Raw genomic sequence first — 20,365 nt, forward strand, 5'->3', positions numbered from 1 at the left:
AGCGAATTTGCAGAGATGCGGAGGGTGATATGCGCATGTATCTGCCCCCTATAGGCTTTTAGTTACAGGGCGACAGTGGACAAAAGCCAGTCCTGTGATTCCGTAATAAAACAATGAGCCATTGATGTGTATATTAACTTTGTCTATGATGGGTATGGAGCAATCCCTTGGCCCAAGTTTCACTCTTGATACATTATGTCCTACTGTTTTTCAATGACAGGATTCTTTCATAGATCTTGTTAATGCCCTTACAGTCTGTAATCGTTTGACCTTAGGGTCATTAAATTGGCACAAAATAAATAAAATCCTTTGTTAAAACATGTCGGAGATAAAGCAGTATACTGCTAAACTGCAGGATCAGGGCGACTTCAGCTTCGTAATCCTCCTGCCCCTTAATTGCCACCCATCACAATGTTTACCTACTGCGTCCTTTTAAATTAGAGGGGCAAAGGTCTTAAAATAACAGCAAGTATTACTTTACTGAGAGGGTAGTGGATGCATGTTATGGCCTTCCAGCTGAAGTGGTAGAGGTTAACACAGTAAAGGAGTTTAAGCATGCGTGGGATAGGCATAAGGCTATCCTAACTATAAGATAAGGCCAGGGACTAATGATAGTATTTAGAAAATTGGGCAGACTAGATGGGCCGAATGGTTCTTATCTGCCGTCACATTCTATGTTTCTATGTCCTTTTAAACTGTGGTGGTTAAATAATAATAATAATACTCTCTTACAATGCCCCCCTATTAAACTGGGATATTTAAAACTCACCTTTTGAAAATGTCTAAATTTTAAATGTATACTCTTAATTAATATAAGTGAAGGTGGCTATCATGGTTTTCAGATAAGTGTCTATGTTAAAATTGACACAAATGCAGCATACCTTGCAATTGAAAAATGACCCTTCAGTAAATATTCTCTATATAAAAGATCCCACAGGGCCCTGCACAGTGTATCATCTTTGTTCACAGTATGAAGCATAGAGCAAATATAAGATAATGTGTAATTCAATTTAATTATGGGCTTTATCACGGAGGTAGGGACATGGGTTCCAGAAGGTTTGAGCTAGCTTTATATAGAAGTGCATGTTCTATAATGTTTGGTTCAGGGTTGTGTAGACCAAACAGGGATCGTACTAGTTATCGTTGCTTTCAAGTAATGCACAAACACAGTGCTGCTTCACCCTTGGCTTTATATAATTTCTGTATGGTTGGTTAAAGGACCACTCTAGTGCCAGGAAAGCATACTCGTTTTCCTGGCACTAGAGTGCCCTGAGGGTGCCCCCACCCTCAGGGACCCCCTCCCGCCGGCTCTGGAAAGGGGAAAAGGGTTAAAACGTACCTTTTTCCAGCGGTGGGCGGAGAGCTCTCCTCCTCCTCTCCGCCTCCGTTCCTCCCCGTCGGCTGAATGCGCACGCGCGGCAAGAGCTGCGCGCGCATTCAGCCGGTCACATAGGAAAGCATTCATAATGCTTTCCTATGGACGCTTGCGTGCTCTCACTGTGATTTTCACAGTGAGAATCACGCAAGCGCCTCTAGCGGCTGTCAGTGAGACAGCCACTAGAGGAAATAGGGGAAGGCTTAACTAATTGATAAACATAGCAGTTTCTCTGAAACTGCTATGTTTATAAAAAAATTAGTTAAACCTAGCTGGACCTGGCACCCAGACCATTTCATTAAGCTGAAGTGGTCTGGGTGCCTAGAGTGGTCCTTTAATGGTCCTTAGAGGCTGGCACTAGCGCAGGTGGAAGCCAACTACGGTACGGCCACTTGCATGGATTATACCGTTTAAGGGCAAGACGGTCTGAGTTATTAAATATTTTGTAATATTATAAAACATTTAAAATGGGGCACTACAGGGTTATATTTCAAGCAAAGGGGCACGGCTTTTAATACCCAAATCACATATCTGTGTTTTACTGTCTGTTACTTGGGAAGAACGTTTTTTAGAAAGCCACACTGACAATCTCCAAGTCATGGATCATATTTTGTGCACTAAGTGTAGAACCATACTGGGCCTAAATGTAATTAAATGGATAGTCCCTGCATCTTCCGATTTTAGAATCCTAAACATATCAAGGAAAAAACAGCATAGATTGCCTCCAGGCTGTGGGCAAAAAAAAAATAATGAATCTCACTATTTTTGAATATTTAAAAAAAAGCATATATTTGGACACCTACCTGCCAGCAACTCACGATATGAGTTTGTGGGCATTTCTCGTAAGGAAAAGGTCTAGCTATATTTAGAAAGATATGCGATTGTGTTTTTTTTTTTTTAGTTCTTTTTCACTAGTAGATATCGTGAAAACATTTTTGTACCTGTACCGCTTATCACTAAATCACCTTTCGCTACACTTGAAGGTCAGTCCTGTGATACATTCCTTAGTTATTCACTTGCATTTCTGGTTCCATAAAAGACTGATTTAAAAACGTAACTCCCATTATGTCCTTCTGTTTGGAATGGCTTACTTCCTGGTAATCCCATTAGCGAACATGTTTCCTATTTACAGATAGGAGGGAACAAGCACATCTGGAACGGCCTAATTGCTTAAAGGCAAGCAAGTTTGACATTTTTATTACCCTGTTCGCCTTTAAACACAGTCTTAAATGTAACAAACCTGTTTTAAGATCAATATCTATGAGTTTACTTAATCGTAAAACTTCTGCTGTCTTTGCAGAGTAAACGCAACACTTCGGACCAGTTGGACATTTTCTCTTCTGCATTTTACTTTTATAAAAAGCTAAAGACACTCCAGGCACTAAAGCAACATCATCTAAATGAAGTGGTTATGGTCCCCGGAGGCCACTGGAGGCACTCTTTCCTCAAGGTGTTAATTCGTTCTCGAATGGTTTAACACCAAAGTTGCCTCTAGCGGCAAAAGTCCAATCCCCCAGGCAGCGTTCGGCGTCAGAATTTTCAGATGCAGGAAGTGCGGAGTGCTGTAGGCAAGGGCACCGCTGATTGGCTGAGACCGGTCAGCTGATGCTCCCAGACAATCAGTGACTCCCCATTTACTAAATATGGCTTGGGAAAGGCACATTTCTTTCCAAGCCAGGTCAGTAAATGGGGACTCTCAACCGGTTTAGCCTCTTGAGGTAAGAGTGCCTCCATGGGCCTCCTGGCACCATAACAACTTAATTTAGATGAAGTTGTTTTGGTGCCTGAATTGTGCCTTTAACTCCAACAGAATGGCTTCTTTGAGAAAACTCTGCATTTAAAAGAACACTATAGTGTTAGAAATACATGCAGTTTTTCCTAACACTATAGTGCTGGAGTAGTAGTTTAGGTCACCAAAGGTGTTTCAACTTATCTCCATTGCCGAGCTGTTTTTGTTGAAGCTGGTCCTGCCTTTATGGCTGAGATCATAAATCTTAAAAAAAATGTCAGCCAATCCAATGCTTTCCCATAGGAAAGCGTCGGGAGGCTACTGCGCATGCGCAGCAAAAATGCTGTGCTGCAGCAATGCATTGAATCAGTGAATCTCTATGCAGAGCGTGCAGTGTCCCTGTGCAGCACTGAGATTGGAAGCACCTCTATTGGCCATCTGAGTGACTGCACCTAGAGTTGTTACTAGGTAGCAATGTAAACACTGCCTTTTCTGTGAAAAGACAGTTTTTACATTGCTCAGCCTGCAGGGACAAGCTATAGACACCAGAACAACTACATTAACCTTCTCAGACTTTAGAAAGATTTTTTTTTTCCCTTTCTTTGCCAAGTGTCCGCTTCACTGAAGGGGGAAGTGGGGAGATGGGGGAGCGATAGTGCCAGGAATACAGCTTTGTAATCCTGCCACTACAGTGTACCTTTAAAAGGTTTCTTTCAGGGAAAACTTAAAGGACCACTATAGTGTCCGGAAAACAAACTTGTTTTCCTGGCACTATAGGGTCTTTAGGTCCCCCCACACCCTCAGGGTTCCACTCCAGCCAGGCTGAAGGGGGAGGAGGGGGTTAATCACTTAACCTTTCTCCAGCGCCGGGCTCCCTGGTAAATCTCCTCCCTCTTCCGATGTCAGCACTGAATGTGCATGCGCGGCAAGAGCCGCACGCGCATTCAGTCAGTCCATAGGAAAGCATTTCTCAATGCTTTCCTATGGACGTCAGCGTCTTCTCACTGTGATTTTCACAGTGAGAAGCGCGGAAGCACCTCTAGCGGCTGTCAATGAGACAGCCACTAGAGCCTGGATTAACCCGCAGTAAAACAGCTTCAGGGTTAACCCTAGCTGGACCCGGCACCCAGACCACTTCATGGAGCTGAAGTGGTCTGGGTGCCTATAGTGGTCCTTTAAGGTAAACTGAAAATGTTCTTGCAGCTTCAGAAGGAGGGGTAAACACAAGGGAGGTTAGTACAAAGGGGGGGGAAACGGACCGATTTTAAATTCCAGGTAAATTTATTGTAGTCTAAATAAACCATAACGTTAATCTATCTGCATTATTGTTTAAAAAAACAAAAAAAAAGTTTAATTTAAATATATTCTTAGGTGAAGTGCTGCTTATTATCTCTCCAACACACCACCCACAGTGGTCTAGCTCACATATTGTTAACATATCTCACAATGTTGAGAGGTGTGTTGCTGGTATATTATCTGCCCAAATTCTTTGATTCTTTGAGGCCACACTTGCTTTAACCTCCCCTGAGCTAACCTATCCATCTGAAGGTAGCATGGCATTTTAACTTGCCCCATATTAATGTTGTATATATAATTCTTTAAATCAATATGGCTGGCCCCAGAAAGTAATCTTTTGGAATGGCGACTGGTAATTTATTTTTTATTTTTTTTAATACCTGCAACAATTTACAAAATTCTTTAAAGGGACACCATAGGCACCAAGACCACCTCAGCTCATTAAAGGGGTTTTGGCGCAGTGCCTCATCTGTTTAACCCTGAGAAACTGCAATGAATATATTGCAGGTTTAACTCATCTTCTAGTGGCTGCATTCTGGACAGCCACTAGAGGCGATTCTGGGTCCTTATCTGATGTTGGACGTCCTCAACCTTTGCTTGAGGGCGTCTAACATCTTCATTGTTCCCCATAGGAAAGTATTGATTCAAGGCTTTCATATAGTGAAACTGGAATGTGCATGTGGTGGTTGCCACACATGCACATTCGGTCCCACCATGCTTTGACGTCAGGAGAGGAGGAGACCTAGCCAATGCAGAGGGAGCCTTGGCACTGGGAAAAAAGGTAAGTAAATTTATTTATTTTATACATTTTTCATGGGCAATGGGGCTGTATTAAACAGGGGTTACGGAGTACTAGATTGTTAGGAATACAGTATTCTGAACGATATAGTGTTCCATTAACTGGCTAACTAGCTATTCGCAAATTGGTACTAATATCACTGGGCTGCCCTTAATGGTTCAGGCTTTAAAAGTGAAAGAAAAAAAAACAAGGGAAACATTTTAAAAGCAAGACTTCTACATATTATAAAATTAGAACTGTCCACATTCCTAAGATCTGTTCGTATTCTGAGAAAAAGTACGAAGTATAGAACATGTTTTTTCTGTGTTGCATATAAGCGTTGATTTTGCTTTTTGCTGGGAGTTAGGTGTTTTTTACTGATGTTCGCTACCTGTAATCTGTGTCCTTGAGGCAGTATGCAAACACGTAGCTGATGGTCCTCTGATAACATTGACCTGGAAATGTTTCTTTACCGGATGTCTCCCGATAAACCATTTGCACAAAACAAAAAAAATGTGTTCAAACTCTGAGACTAAAAGGGTTATTCACTAGACTGAGAATTCTTTAGGTCAGGTATACTTCCATTTAGGATATTTTAGGAATACATTAAAGGAACACTATAGTGACCAGATGCCCCGCTGATAGGGGAGGCCACCTCTTTGTTTTATAGGTGACAGTTTGGTCTTTATTATAACATGGATCACAATTCTTTTGGTAAGGCAATCTCAACTTCCGCGTTAATCGAAGCACAGCAGAGATCTACCAAAAATAGTTGATGATCAACGTCTGGCAAATTTATTTATTTCTATACCTGGGAAGTCTAATACCAGATCAGCACAATCAATATCTGTATTCGAATTTCCTGAAATTCCCATGAAGAAATGACCACTCACATCCTTTCTCAATGTTTTTTGTGATATGGAGATTTGGCTTTCCTGAAGGACACTTGTTGGGACAACTACTTCCTACCTGCCATCTGATGTCATATGTTTTTTTGACGGTGTGGCAATGCAATCAGAAGGCTTATTCATTGGGAGGGAGACACAGCTTCTCTTGCGTTAGCACTTTACCCAACTGAGTGAGAGAGACTAAAGTTGATACAGGTAGTCCTCACGTAAAAACGTATTCTTTATGACTTCTCGGACATACGACCAGCTCTCTTGCACGGGGAAGCCCCCTAAATCTATGTTCAGGGGATTTCCGAGAACATAGACCTGATCTGTAGCAAATGCAAGAATTGGTTGCCTCGCTGGTGTGAGCATCATCGCTTATCGACCAATTCATTTTACGACCTAGTCGTAGGAACGGAACTCGGTCCGTAGTGAGAAGTCCTTCTAATGTAATCTTCCCAAATAATTTTGCACGTTGCAATCCTGTGTGGGGAGCTTTTAATCTGCCGTTTCTCTTGATACTGAGAATAGACTGTATCAATAGACCAGGAACGGGGCACTAATGGTGCAGTAGAGCTTTGCCGAGCCCCACTTTCAGATTCCAGACTCTCTGTACAATGAAATTGTCTGGGGGGGGGGGGGGGGGGGGGGGTTAACCATACGTCCCTGTAAGATGAGATTGCTGCTTTTACGTTACATTCTAACAGCACTGAAGATAAAATGCCGTTGTCACCATATCCCATTCAGTACTCCACGCCACTGAACAAGTCCTCTTGGACAAGTTGTAAAATGAAGCTATTGTTGCTGGAAAAGAAGAGAGAGCAAAACGATGAATGCACAAAAGACAATTGTAGATAGCAGGTTATTTCCAGTTACAATACACAATAAAAACGTAGGCGCACTTTAAGAGGTATAATCCCAACCTAAAGATATACTCGGAAATATATCATCCCTTACGTTTATAGTACATATAATACAATATACAGGAATTTGTTACCTATCATTTATTCCACGATATCTCCATTGTTATATTATTTTCTGATAATTGTGCGTACATTATCATGTACGTTGACGGGGTTAAATGCTAGTGTGAATTGTTGGAAATTTAAAGTGAATATCATATATGAAGATTATCTATAATGGCTATCTTGGACTCAAATTTGAAATTCATTTTGAATTCCCAGCAAGTCACAATTAATGAAATAACTATTTTCAAATCATTTTTATTAAGAGAACACCGCTCTAATGGGCAGTACCACGCTGAGCAATGACCCTACCTGCTATAACCTATGTCTAAGCTTACAAAAAGAAAGGAGGAGGGGGAGGGGAGAGAAAGGATCTGTTCCTGAATTAGAGTGTGCACCAAAATCTCAAAGAGAATAGTTAAAGGAAATACTTTTTAATAGATATACATCAAAATAGCTATCCCGGCTATAATTGTCTGACTGGGTATGAAACAAATAATCGCAGTCAACTAGCCGAGAGCCAACAACATGAAAAACAATAAAGAGATACAAATTCGTAAGTAAGGGGGAAAAAAGATACACTAGTTGGAATATCAAGTGTATGGTGTGCTGGGCTGGGTGACGGACCCTCTCTATGGGAATTAATGAGAGAGGGGGGGGGGAAAAAAAGGGGATTTCCCGTATACGGGTACTGTGGTGAAAATACTCACTCAGTATACTAATCCACCAGTCACCCGTGGGTTAAAACCCAGGGCCCAGCTCAATGAGCAGTAAGTTAGTTTCCCTATAGTCTTATTGTGGCCACCAGGGGGTGAGACTCCAAATCGTTATAGCGATACGGCCCTTAATGTCAACATGTCTCTGTTAATCAAGATGTAATGCTGAGACTGTCGAATGTAGCAAGAGAGTCAGTCTGAATATGCCCATACATGCAAACACAACCCAGGTCGTGGTTCCCAGACAACTTAGTTGTTGTGATCTGCTGTTGGATATAGGGAAACCATATGTCTGGTTGTGTATTTGGTGAAGTAGTAGGGCTGGTGGCCAATTTCCTCTGTCAACCTTAGCCAATGTCTCCTATAGAAAACCTGTGGTACGTTCCCCGGTTAGGTCGTTGCCGTCCAATCTAAGTTTAACAGATAAGTTATACAGCGATCTAACGAGTGTCAAATACGAGCACTCAGAGTATCGTGTCCCAGTTAGGTAGGTATATATAGAGAGCAACAAAGTTGGAAAGGTGCCTTCGAGGGCACCCGGGGATAGGAAAGGTAGTAGCGTAGATAAAGAAGGAGTGCAGAGTTTGCTATAGGTATATTAACTTAAATCAACCATATCCTGCCCATTGAAGATAATTAAAAGGCTATTAATTTGTCAGCAGATGGACATGAAAGTCAATTTTGGTGCCAGATTGTTTCCCTGTAGTTTGAAACCAAAGAGGGATTGTACGGTGGCCGGTATGGCTCAGAAAGGTGTCTAGAGTTAGATGAGAGAAATTCTCCGGTTGCATTATCATGCCAGGAGTCCATGTTTCTATATAAACTTTAGACTTTACCTACCAGGGTACAACAACGGGACGTGGGATAGATATATTTTTCCCGCTGGTCCCGCAAATTGATGTAGACAAAATTGATTGTCTTTTTGATGTGCTTTTTACAAATTGTTCTGCAGTGTACACAGACTAGTCATTACAGTTCACTATTACACGTACCAGTGAACCACTAGTTCTGTGTCAATGAACAATCTGGCACCAAAATTGACTTTCATGTCCATCTGCTGACAAATTAATAGCCTTTTAATTATCTTCAATGGGCAGGATATGGTTGATTTAAGTTAATATACCTATAGCAAACTCTGCACTCCTTCTTTATCTACGCTACTACCTTTCCTATCCCCGGGTGCCCTCGAAGGCACCTTTCCAACTTTGTTGCTCTCTATATATACCTACCTAACTGGGACACGATACTCTGAGTGCTCGTATTTGACACTCGTTAGATCGCTGTATAACTTATCTGTTAAACTTAGATTGGACGGCAACGACCTAACCGGGGAACGTACCACAGGTTTTCTATAGGAGACATTGGCTAAGGTTGACAGAGGAAATTGGCCACCAGCCCTACTACTTCACCAAATACACAACCAGACATATGGTTTCCCTATATCCAACAGCAGATCACAACAACTAAGTTGTCTGGGAACCACGACCTGGGTTGTGTTTGCATGTATGGGCATATTCAGACTGACTCTCTTGCTACATTCGACAGTCTCAGCATTACATCTTGATTAACAGAGACATGTTGACATTAAGGGCCGTATCGCTATAACGATTTGGAGTCTCACCCCCTGGTGGCCACAATAAGACTATAGGGAAACTAACTTACTGCTCATTGAGCTGGGCCCTGGGTTTTAACCCACGGGTGACTGGTGGATTAGTATACTGAGTGAGTATTTTCACCACAGTACCCGTATACGGGAAATCCCTTTTTTCCCCCCCCCCTCTCTCATTAATTCCCATAGAGAGGGTCCGTCACCCAGCCCAGCACACCATACACTTGATATTCCAACTAGTGTATCTTTTTTCCCCCTTACTTACGAATTTGTATCTCTTTATTGTTTTTCATGTTGTTGGCTCTCGGCTAGTTGACTGCGATTATTTGTTTCATACCCAGTCAGACAATTATAGCCGGGATAGCTATTTTGATGTATATCTATTAAAAAGTATTTCCTTTAACTATTCTCTTTGAGATTTTGGTGCACACTCTAATTCAGGAACAGATCCTTTCTCTCCCCTCCCCCTCCTCCTTTCTTTTTGTATACTTAACAAATTGGGTCACCCCCATCTCTGTTCCCGGACCTCTTCTTTTTGCAAGACCTCTAACTTGGCCAAGTCTTCAGAATTATTTACTACCCAGGTTTTAATACCATTTCTGGCCTACTCATCGATTAAATCGTTACATTAACTACGAGTACTACCTCTAGACATAGTAACAATACGGTCCACATATCAGATGACGGACCTACTTGATAGACTGATTGACTCCAGTACAGGTCAAGAGGAAATAATCAATGTTTTCTCCATTAACCCTTTAACGTTACATAACGTTACTGACAGTAATATTAACACTGCCTTCTTTGAAATCCAAAAATCCTACCAAGACCAGATCAGAAGCTTCTGGGAACTTACTAGCCTCAGGCAGTACCTAGAACAAAAACTTGTCCCTAGAGGACTTCGACCGGATATTCTAGTACCTGATAAAATCCAAACGGAGGAGCAGTTGAGTCAATGGAATTCCATTCTACTGGACTGCTCCTTCAAGTTAATGGATTTTCTGGTAACACTGGAAACAACCAACTTTGAACTAGTTAACACCAAATTAAAAAATGATATTACCACTATCAAAAAACACAAATCAGACGCCCTATTTGTCCAAATGGAAACTAAACTACAACAAAATATAATTAATTTCAAACACTATCTGAAGGTAAAAAAGCACACTAAGTTTCAAAGAGACTTTAAAGATTTTCAATACGGGAAGATCTTCAGACAAACCAGCAAATATCCGAGACGCAAGAACAGCAGCAGGGGCTCCTCCTCCGGGGAAACGGATTGGTCAGACCAGGATCAACCCCCACAAACCAGACGCAGACCCCCATCCAATATCAATATTGGACATCAAAAAGATTTGGGCTTCCAATCTGGTCAAAATAGGAGTATTCTGAAACAAGTAGACAAGGCAGTCTCATTTTTGGACATACCAATTCCGTCAGACACTAACAATTCCCAGACCCACACTACTAATTTGACGAATCCTTTTTTAGAACAGGATCAACCCCGACAGCAGAGGGGACGATTGAGGGACAGAGACCGATGGGCCTACAAGAACCAGAGTCGGACTCAGAGGCCCCAGCCTCCAACAAGATAATTAACTTATCGGACTTCCATCTAACAACCCATCACATCACCTTGCTGAACAGAGGCTTATCCTTTGTCCCAACCCCGTCCTGTAATAAATTTGACTGGTCAAAAGACCTTAATCTGTTTGGTAGGAAGCTTGCCCTCAACATAATGCATGCCAAAAAAGATCAGACTATGGCTAACGATCTAGGTCTCTCTCTACAGGACTACGAAATAGTAAAGACCTTAGATAGCCTTGCTGATGAGAACAACCCTAACAAACCCATGACAGATTTCAAACCTCAGAGTCTATTCACTCCGAACTTCACGGACACCCCCCACGTCGACCTGTTTGTACAATTCTCACTAAAAGAAGTCGAAAACATGGCAAACACGTCTCCTGAATCCATGAACCTAACTCTTGGTGAACGACAAGCTCTAAGAGAACTAAAACAACTAACTGAGGTCGTAATCAAACCGGCCGACAAAGGGGGAAATATTGTCTTGATGAATAGATCTGAATATGTTAATATGTGCATGGCACACCTTGACGATAATACCTATTACAGGATTCTCCCCTCGGACCCCACCTCGAACTTCACAGGGGACCTGGCGGCTCTACTAAATGATGCCCTAGACCAACAGATTATCAGCAAAGATGAATTTAGATTCCTACAACCCCACAGGAATCCGACTATTGCAACATTTTATTGCTTGCCCAAAATTCACAAGGGCACAAGACCCCCTCCCGGCAGACCTATCGTATCAGGAAACAATTGTCTGACCGAATCTTTAAGCAAGTTCATTGATAGAATTCTGCACCCTTTGGTATTGTCCTTACCATCCTACCTTCAGGACACTAAATCCACCCTTCTGGCATTACAGAATCTCACAGTTCCTCCCTATACTCAACTGGCAAGCCTGGATGTCGTGGCACTATATACCAACATCCCGCACGAAATAGGGATACGTGCGTGCAAGTTCTTTTTGAACAAAACATCATATAAGGACCCACAGAAAAATTTCGTATTGGCCAGCCTGGAGTTCATCTTAACACATAACTATTTCATGTTTAATGGCAATTATTATCTACAGGTCTCTGGTACAGCCATGGGGACGGCCTGTGCACCCACCTATGCCAACCTCTTTCTTGGGTGGTGGGAGCAACATGTCGTCACCATGCCTACATTTAGCCGTTTCCATGAATACATTCTCAGCTGGCACAGATATATTGACGATATGTTGCTCCTGTGGACAGGCTCCGTCCCCATGTTTGAAGAATTCGTCACAATCCTTAATGAAAATGACATCAACCTCAAGCTGACACATGTCATACACGAACACGAATTGGTGTTCCTGGACCTAAAAATACTGCTAGAACAGGATGGGACCATTCAAACGGAATTATTCAGAAAAACCACATCTACCAATAGTCTCCTGCACTGGGAAAGTCACCACCCCTTCAGACTAAAGGCTTCCATCCCTTATAGCCAGTACTTGAGAGCTAGACGGAACTGCTCGGTGGACCAGACTTTTTACAACGAGTGCAAAGCCTTAAAATCACGCTTTAGAGAACTAGGATACCCCAACCGGATCTTAAAACATGCCTTTCACCGAGTCTGCGGTATCGACAGAAACTCCAGCCTTAAACTTACACGACCGAAACAAGAATCGAAGACTCCACGTTGCATTGCAACATTTGATCAGGGTTGGGGTCCCATGTCCCAAGCTCTTAAGAAAAACTGGCCAATACTCCTATCGAATCCAGAACTCCAACGGGTCCTTCCAGAATACCCACCTCTTACCGCACGCAGACCCTGCAACCTACAAGACCTACTGGTTCATAGCCACTTGGCATCGCCACAACCACCAACCAACTGGCTATCAAGCACAAAAGGAACCTATAGATGTGGGCACTGCAAGGCTTGTCAATATATCACACCCTCCAAATTCACCACATCTACCCAAACCCACATCAGAGTTGAGACAAATGCCCTGATCAATTGCAGCTCTGTACGAATAATCTACCTTATCACGTGTAGTTGTGGGACACAGTATATTGGCAAGACTTTTCAACAGTTTCGTCGCAGGATCCTGCAACACATTTCTTCCATCAAGAACACCATCACCCCGACTCCTGTAGCCAGACACATTATCAATTTCCACGCGGGTAATCCTGAGAACCTAAGTTTCCAGGCAATTGAGAAACTATTACCGAACCCTAGAAAGGGAGACTTCAATAAAAGTCTGCTCAGGAAAGAATCCCAGTGGATCTTCTCATTCAAGACCTTAGCTCCTCTAGGTCTGAATGAGGAATTTAACTACACACCATTTCTACACAAATAACTGATTCATGCAACCATGAATCCATGCACATACCTACTGTCCTGTACTGCCCTGAGGATTGGCTTCAGTACAGTATAATGTAAATACCCAGTCTACCTTGGACCTCAATCGATAAACCCTTAGGGCTTTACCATAGGTCCTATCGGACCTTACCTAAACCCCAAACTTTAGTACTCTATTGTTTCATCAACATATCTATCCCAATTGATTTTTTCGGGATTTTGGTCTATAGACGAGTTAACCCTCCTTTCATGGACCATACAACACTTGACTTTCCCTGCGGTGACCCACTAGTAGGATAGGAGCCATTGGAGCAAACCATTTCTTGGTCTCTCCCCCTTAAAGGCTCTTTTCCCCTCCTCCAGGGTCTCAGCATAAACTAATGTCACCCACAAGACTTGTATGTTTCCATTATATAGAAACATGGACTCCTGGCATGATAATGCAACCGGAGAATTTCTCTCATCTAACTCTAGACACCTTTCTGAGCCATACCGGCCACCGTACAATCCCTCTTTGGTTTCAAACTACAGGGAACCAATCAAAGTTAAGGGCGGGCTATTTAGTCTTGACAAACTGACGAATCAGTTCCCCCTGATGAGCCTGTGAGTCAGGCGAAACGCGCGTCGGGGCGCGATATTCTGAGTGCTCCTCTATGCTACTCGTCAGATTGCTGTATAAACTTATTGCTCAGCACTAAAGAGTGGACGGCAATAACCTAATCGGGGCACGCGAGCTCTCCAGCCGACCAAGGCATACGGTGCTCCCTACCACTACTCACTAACATGCAGGACGAGACTTGAATCTTTCCCTGCACTTAGAGTAGACGGCACTTGCCAGTTGGGGCACTTTAGACTTTACCTACCAGGGTACAACAACGGGACGTGGGATAGATATATTTTTCCCGCTGGTCCCGCAAATTGATGTAGACAAAATTGATTGTCTTTTTGATGTGCTTTTTACAAATTGTTCTGCAGTGTACACAGACTAGTCATTACAGTTCACTATTACACGTACCAGTGAACCACTAGTTCTGTGTCAATGAACAATCTGGCACCAAAATTGACTTTCATGTCCATCTGCTGACAAATTAATAGCCTTTTAATTATCTTCAATGGGCAGGATATGGTTGATTTAAGTTAATATACCTATAGCAAACTCTGCACTCCTTCTTTATCTACGCTACTACCTTTCCTATCCCCGGGTGCCCTCGAAGGCACCTTTCCAACTTTGTTGCTCTCTATATATACCTACCTAACTGGGACACGATACTCTGAGTGCTCGTATTTGACACTCGTTAGATCGCTGTATAACTTATCTGTTAAACTTAGATTGGACGGCAACGACCTAACCGGGGAACGTACCACAGGTTTTCTATAGGAGACATTGGCTAAGGTTGACAGAGGAAATTGGCCACCAGCCCTACTACTTCACCAAATACACAACCAGACATATGGTTTCCCTATATCCAACAGCAGATCACAACAACTAAGTTGTCTGGGAACCACGACCTGGGTTGTGTTTGCATGTATGGGCATATTCAGACTGACTCTCTTGCTACATTCGACAGTCTCAGCATTACATCTTGATTAACAGAGACATGTTGACATTAAGGGCCGTATCGCTATAACGATTTGGAGTCTCACCCCCTGGTGGCCACAATAAGACTATAGGGAAACTAACTTACTGCTCATTGAGCTGGGCCCTGGGTTTTAACCCACGGGTGACTGGTGGATTAGTATACTGAGTGAGTATTTTCACCACAGTACCCGTATACGGGAAATCCCTTTTTTCCCCCCCCCCTCTCTCATTAATTCCCATAGAGAGGGTCCGTCACCCAGCCCAGCACACCATACACTTGATATTCCAACTAGTGTATCTTTTTTCCCCCTTACTTACGAATTTGTATCTCTTTATTGTTTTTCATGTTGTTGGCTCTCGGCTAGTTGACTGCGATTATTTGTTTCATACCCAGTCAGACAATTATAGCCGGGATAGCTATTTTGATGTATATCTATTAAAAAGTATTTCCTTTAACTATTCTCTTTGAGATTTTGGTGCACACTCTAATTCAGGAACAGATCCTTTCTCTCCCCTCCCCCTCCTCCTTTCTTTTTGTATACTTAACAAATTGGGTCACCCCCATCTCTGTTCCCGGACCTCTTCTTTTTGCAAGACCTCTAACTTGGCCAAGTCTTCAGAATTATGTCTAAGCTTGCTTATGTATAAACGTAGGATGATCGGATAGCCTAGCATGTATTCTAAACGTGAAACTTAACCCTGCATTATAATTACAGACACAAAGAAAAGCCTGTACCTTCTGACTAAGTTTTGCCTCTCCACTGTCTCTTTATCCTATCACTATAAACTAAAAATGTGCTGAATATCTGTAAGCCATGTTATGACCATAATGCTTGTACTTATTCTGATTGTGACGGCTATCGTGGCTGAGCAAATCTACTGTTATACCATGCACAACAAAAAATAAAGAATAAAAAATATATATATATATATATATATAACTAAATTCATGAATACTTTGCCTGGAATTCGGGACTATAATAACTCTGTAAGACGTGTGATCATAAATACTGAATATGGGATCCAGCTACCACATGGTAATCATTAAACGGTCTGAAATACGGGGTTATTACAGGCTTTAACTGAAGGCAAAGGTTAAAGTCAAGGGCTAGGCAGCAGTATGAAGCCCTGGCCTTATCCAACCCAGAAAAGGCATTTTAAGGTGAACAGCTGATCTTCATAATATTATATCATATCACCCAGTATGTGCATTAATCTAAGAGGAAATGCTAAACTTTTTTTTCACCCTAAACTACCTGTTTCTTATGCTTAGTAGCAGCATCACATTAAAGGCTGGACAATTTCTGCATCCCTTTCTACGCTCATGGATATATTGTGTCACATACACAACAACATTGTTCATCTTTAGATAACCTATAAAGAATAACGGGCGATGTATAGACAGAAGGTTTAATAATAGAAAAATTGTTGTTGTGTTTTTTGTTTGTTTTTTTATTTTTGTTGTGCAAAGAAATATAACTCTGTAGCTTGCAATGCCCCAACTGCACATGCAAGTACAAGAGAAAACATAGCAATTTTTGTTAAAGGACCACTATAGGCACCCAGACCACTTCAGCTCAATGAGGTGGTCTGGGTGGCAGGTCCCCCTAGTTTTAACCCTGCAGCTGAAAACCGAGCCGTTTCAGAGAAACTGCTATGTTTACATTAAGGATTAATCCACCACTAGAGGCGTTTCCGCGATTTACACTGAGTAAACCGCACTTATTTGATGCTGGACGTCCTAACGTCCAGCGTTAAATAAGATCCCCATAGGAAAGCATTGAGTAATGCTTTCCTATGGGCGGATTTGAATGCGCCTCTGGCTGCGCATGCTCATTCAGCTCCACTCGGGAGCTGACATCGGCGGGGGTGGAGAGCCGAGGAACCCCAGTGCTGGATTAAGGTAAGTGGCTGAAGGGGTTTTAACCCGTCCAGCGCCGAGAGAGGGGGGCGCTCCAAGAGCCTATAGTGCCAGGAAAGCGGGTTTGTTTTCCTGGCACTATAGAATCCATTTAAATAAGTAGGGATCTATGTAGGTAAAGCGGAGAGAGAAAGAGACACTGTAACTGAGCTCCCTGTACCCCGACTGGGTACCTCCGCCAAAGGAACGTTTCCTAGCTGGAACAGGGGGCAAACCCAGTACTCTTGCCCTCAGTCGGCGTGACTTGACTGGAGCCCTGGAACCGCACTATCCTGGAGCCGAATGGGGAATTCGCTCTAGGCACCCCCAGGCATTGGACGACACTCAGTCTAGGGAGCTCTAGTCCTTACATGGACTTTCCCAGCTGAATCCTCCATGCTGGAACAGACTGGAACAGTGATTAGCCCTTTCCCCTCCCAGTAACCAGACGACACATAGTTCTGCAGTTTAAGCTGGAAACGTTTATTAGCAGCCACAACTGGCCTTATATGCATGTCCCCATGCAAGGGGCACTCCCCCTGGACCTGAGAGTAGACTACAGTAAAAACATACACACGATTACATTGGCTCTCAGGTCCAAGACATTCCCATATAAAATAAGATAATCCCTCCTCTGTGCCTGTGAGATAATTGAGTCAAGCACTGTATTAAACTCAATTATCTCCAGGTACCAAAAAGCATCCCTGCTGCTTTGGTCAGGCAAAGCGTATAAACTTGTCTGCCCCCATTCTTGAATTTGAATGCCCACAATCGGGGACAATAAGCAGAGTTATAGTAGTGGTGGTATAAGCTGGTTGTGGTGTGCCAAAACAGACGTTCGGGTAGGACTGTAAAAGAGGGTCCATTAAGTAAATTCTTAATAAAGGGAGTGGTGGGTGGGCTGAACCAGGAGTTCTCTGCCCAGTGGAAGGGGTGGCCTGGGAATTTATATACTGGGCAACCCCTCCCACAACTACAGGCTCCGCCTTTCCATATATCCGATATTTACTAGCATTGCACAAACTGCACATAGTTAGAAAACTTCTGATAATAACATATTATTTTTCCAAAATTAACTTTTTATACTTTTCCCTTTTTTGAATAGAAAAAAAAAAAAAAATCACATTTTTTTTTTGTGACCTGGTCATGTATTTGCCATCATCAACTGCCGGGGAAAAAAAAATCCATGAACCAAAAAAACAAACTTTGTCATACTTTTTCATAAGCAGAACATAAATTGGTATTATTTTGCTTCAGTAATATAGAAGTTATTGCTTTTTATCTTATTGCATGGTCAGATGATGAAATGGCTGGGTATGCTGCTACTGTGTTAATTCTGAAATTGAGAAATATTCCTACTAGTTTATAAATATTACGGTAATTGGCTATCCGATCTTTTAGTGGATCTTTTTATGCAAGTGATAATAACAATTTGTTTTCGTTATTTGCAGAGACAATCGCAAGGGCAGAAAACCATTAAGCCAGACATTTTTAGGAGTTTGAATTGCTAAACTACTGTATGTACCATGGAGTGACAGAGAACGAGGAACTTTACATTTCCTTCGCCAAATTATTGGGAAAGAAGAGGATTAAGGACTTGCAACCAAGCTGGAAGGCTCTGAAAATATGAGTGACTTCTGGCACAAACTGGGCTGCTGTGTGGTAGAAAAGCCACAACCGGTAAGTAACCGCACAAACACAAAACCTAACCGCATACTAATGCCTTGTTTCCACTGAGCGGTACGGGTCGGGTCGGTACAGTTCGGAAGGGTTAGAATGGTCCAGCCTATTCAGGTGAGCTTTTCCACTGCGAGTTGGACCGCCAGGGGGCATGCGGGGTTTAGACCAAATGCTTAGCGTGAACATTGATGTTTTCCTGTCCCCAATCAAAGTATTGTATAGTGTGACGCCAGTAGCTCCGTCCTATCCGTACCGTACCATTTCCTATGGCCCTACATCTGAAGGGGGACCAGGAATGGTGCGGTTTGGTTCAGTTGTATGGGCCGCTTTCATAATGGAAACACTCAAAATAGCATACCATACCGAACCGTACCTCAGTGGAAACGAGGCATAAGTGTCCCATAATAGTTGGATTAACCATGAATCGGCCACCTAGGGCTCAGAGTTTAGTAAGGGGTTTGACACCGCCATGTCTGTTGGAGTAACTCTGAGCAGGCAGGTAGTCTGTTGACGGCCAATGAGATTCTTTGAAATAAAATCTAGCACCATTCATCTGCCTTGTACTGAGTGAATGGAGGCACCAAAGTGGTAAGATGCCTAGGGCCATGTGGTCTTAATCCAATTTGGTGTCCCATTTCTGAATCCAGCCAGCCTGCTGTATTTCTATGGTGTCCCTCTTTCGTGGACACCAAAGAAAATAAATAAAACTATATTAAAACGCTCAGGTACAAGTTTAAACAGAATGTACTCGAGCAAACTTTAAAAAACCTCTACAAGTGTTGTTAAAGCACTCTGCACAGGCATGTGGCCGACAACAGGCTTTAGGCACGTGTGAGGCTGAAGTGTCACTTTCGCAATCAAGTCCGTACGTTAATCTCGGCTCATAGCCTCCCAAACTTTTAATTTGAGCAAATTAAATCCTAATTTTAAAACTGAGGCTTGTTTTTGGCATGGACTGTCAACATTTGCCAGAACAATTTACTCTAACAATGTCCTCTATAGAATGTTAAATATCAATAGAGAAACATTTAGTGTATATTTTTTTAAAAAGTTTAAAAATTAAAATAAAAGCCATACCAAATACATAAGCTTTACTTGTATGGTGTCATGGATAGACATGACCCAAAAAATTTAAAACCTTTACAAATGCACTTGATAGAAAAGAGGTATTACTGGGCCGTAAAATAGTACAGGACTAACCGAGGTGAGGGTTACAGAAGAAAGGATACGTGCGAGAATAGCCAACGGTCAAGGACAACAGAAGGTATAATAGTCCAGGAATACCAAGGTCCGATAAGCCAGGTATAACTAAAGGAAACAAATGGAAACCTTGACAGGACACCATAGAAATGAATTAAAGAGTTTGTCATTAGAATTGACCATGTGACGTCAAACCGTATGTGCACATTAAACATGTGGCGGGCCGCACATGTCAGCAGAATCTGTTGATGCTATATAAATGGTAATAATAATAGCGTCAACTCCGGGGGGGCCAAACACAGCGACCAGTGTTCTCCTGAACTCTATTTTAGGCAGAGGTTGCGGAGCAGATGCCGCCCCATGGTGAGTATGGGAGTGGGAACCCCTTTGACCTGGCTGCACTGATCGGGCATGGTGGTTTTATTTATGAAAAAAACCCTAAATTACCTTTACAAAAATTCTCCACAGTCCTACATGTCTGAACATTATTTGCCTTCTGAACCAACACATTCTCATAGCTGTACAAATCCTGCCTGCAGGGACTGTTATTGCAAAAAGCCCCTCTATGAATAAACTTGCAGTAAATTTCCTTGGGCTCCAACATCCAAAGAACAACTACAAGTGACTGAATTACGAGAGAAGTACAAAATATGTCTACAGGTCCATTTATTTACCTAGAAACTGTGTCCATTTATTAGATAAAGAAGTTTAAAAAAAAACTTAAGAAACCTTC

At 42.3% G+C, this 20,365-nt stretch overlaps 1 protein-coding gene across 1 annotated transcript in view; it reads left to right on the forward strand.

Annotated features, from left to right (window-relative positions):
• The window catches only part of CDC42SE1 (CDC42 small effector 1), a 54,430-nt gene that overhangs the window by 22,943 nt on the left and 11,122 nt on the right, over window positions 1-20,365 (forward strand). Inside the window, exon 2 of the mRNA XM_063439860.1 lies at window positions 18,204-18,432. Coding sequence (XP_063295930.1) covers window positions 18,379-18,432 — 54 coding nt within the window. The 5' untranslated portion in view covers window positions 18,204-18,378. The remainder of the gene's footprint in view (window positions 1-18,203; window positions 18,433-20,365) is intronic.

The sequence above is a fragment of the Pelobates fuscus genome, chromosome 13, assembly GCF_036172605.1.
Source record: "Pelobates fuscus isolate aPelFus1 chromosome 13, aPelFus1.pri, whole genome shotgun sequence".
NCBI classification, from domain to species: domain Eukaryota; kingdom Metazoa; phylum Chordata; class Amphibia; order Anura; family Pelobatidae; genus Pelobates; species Pelobates fuscus.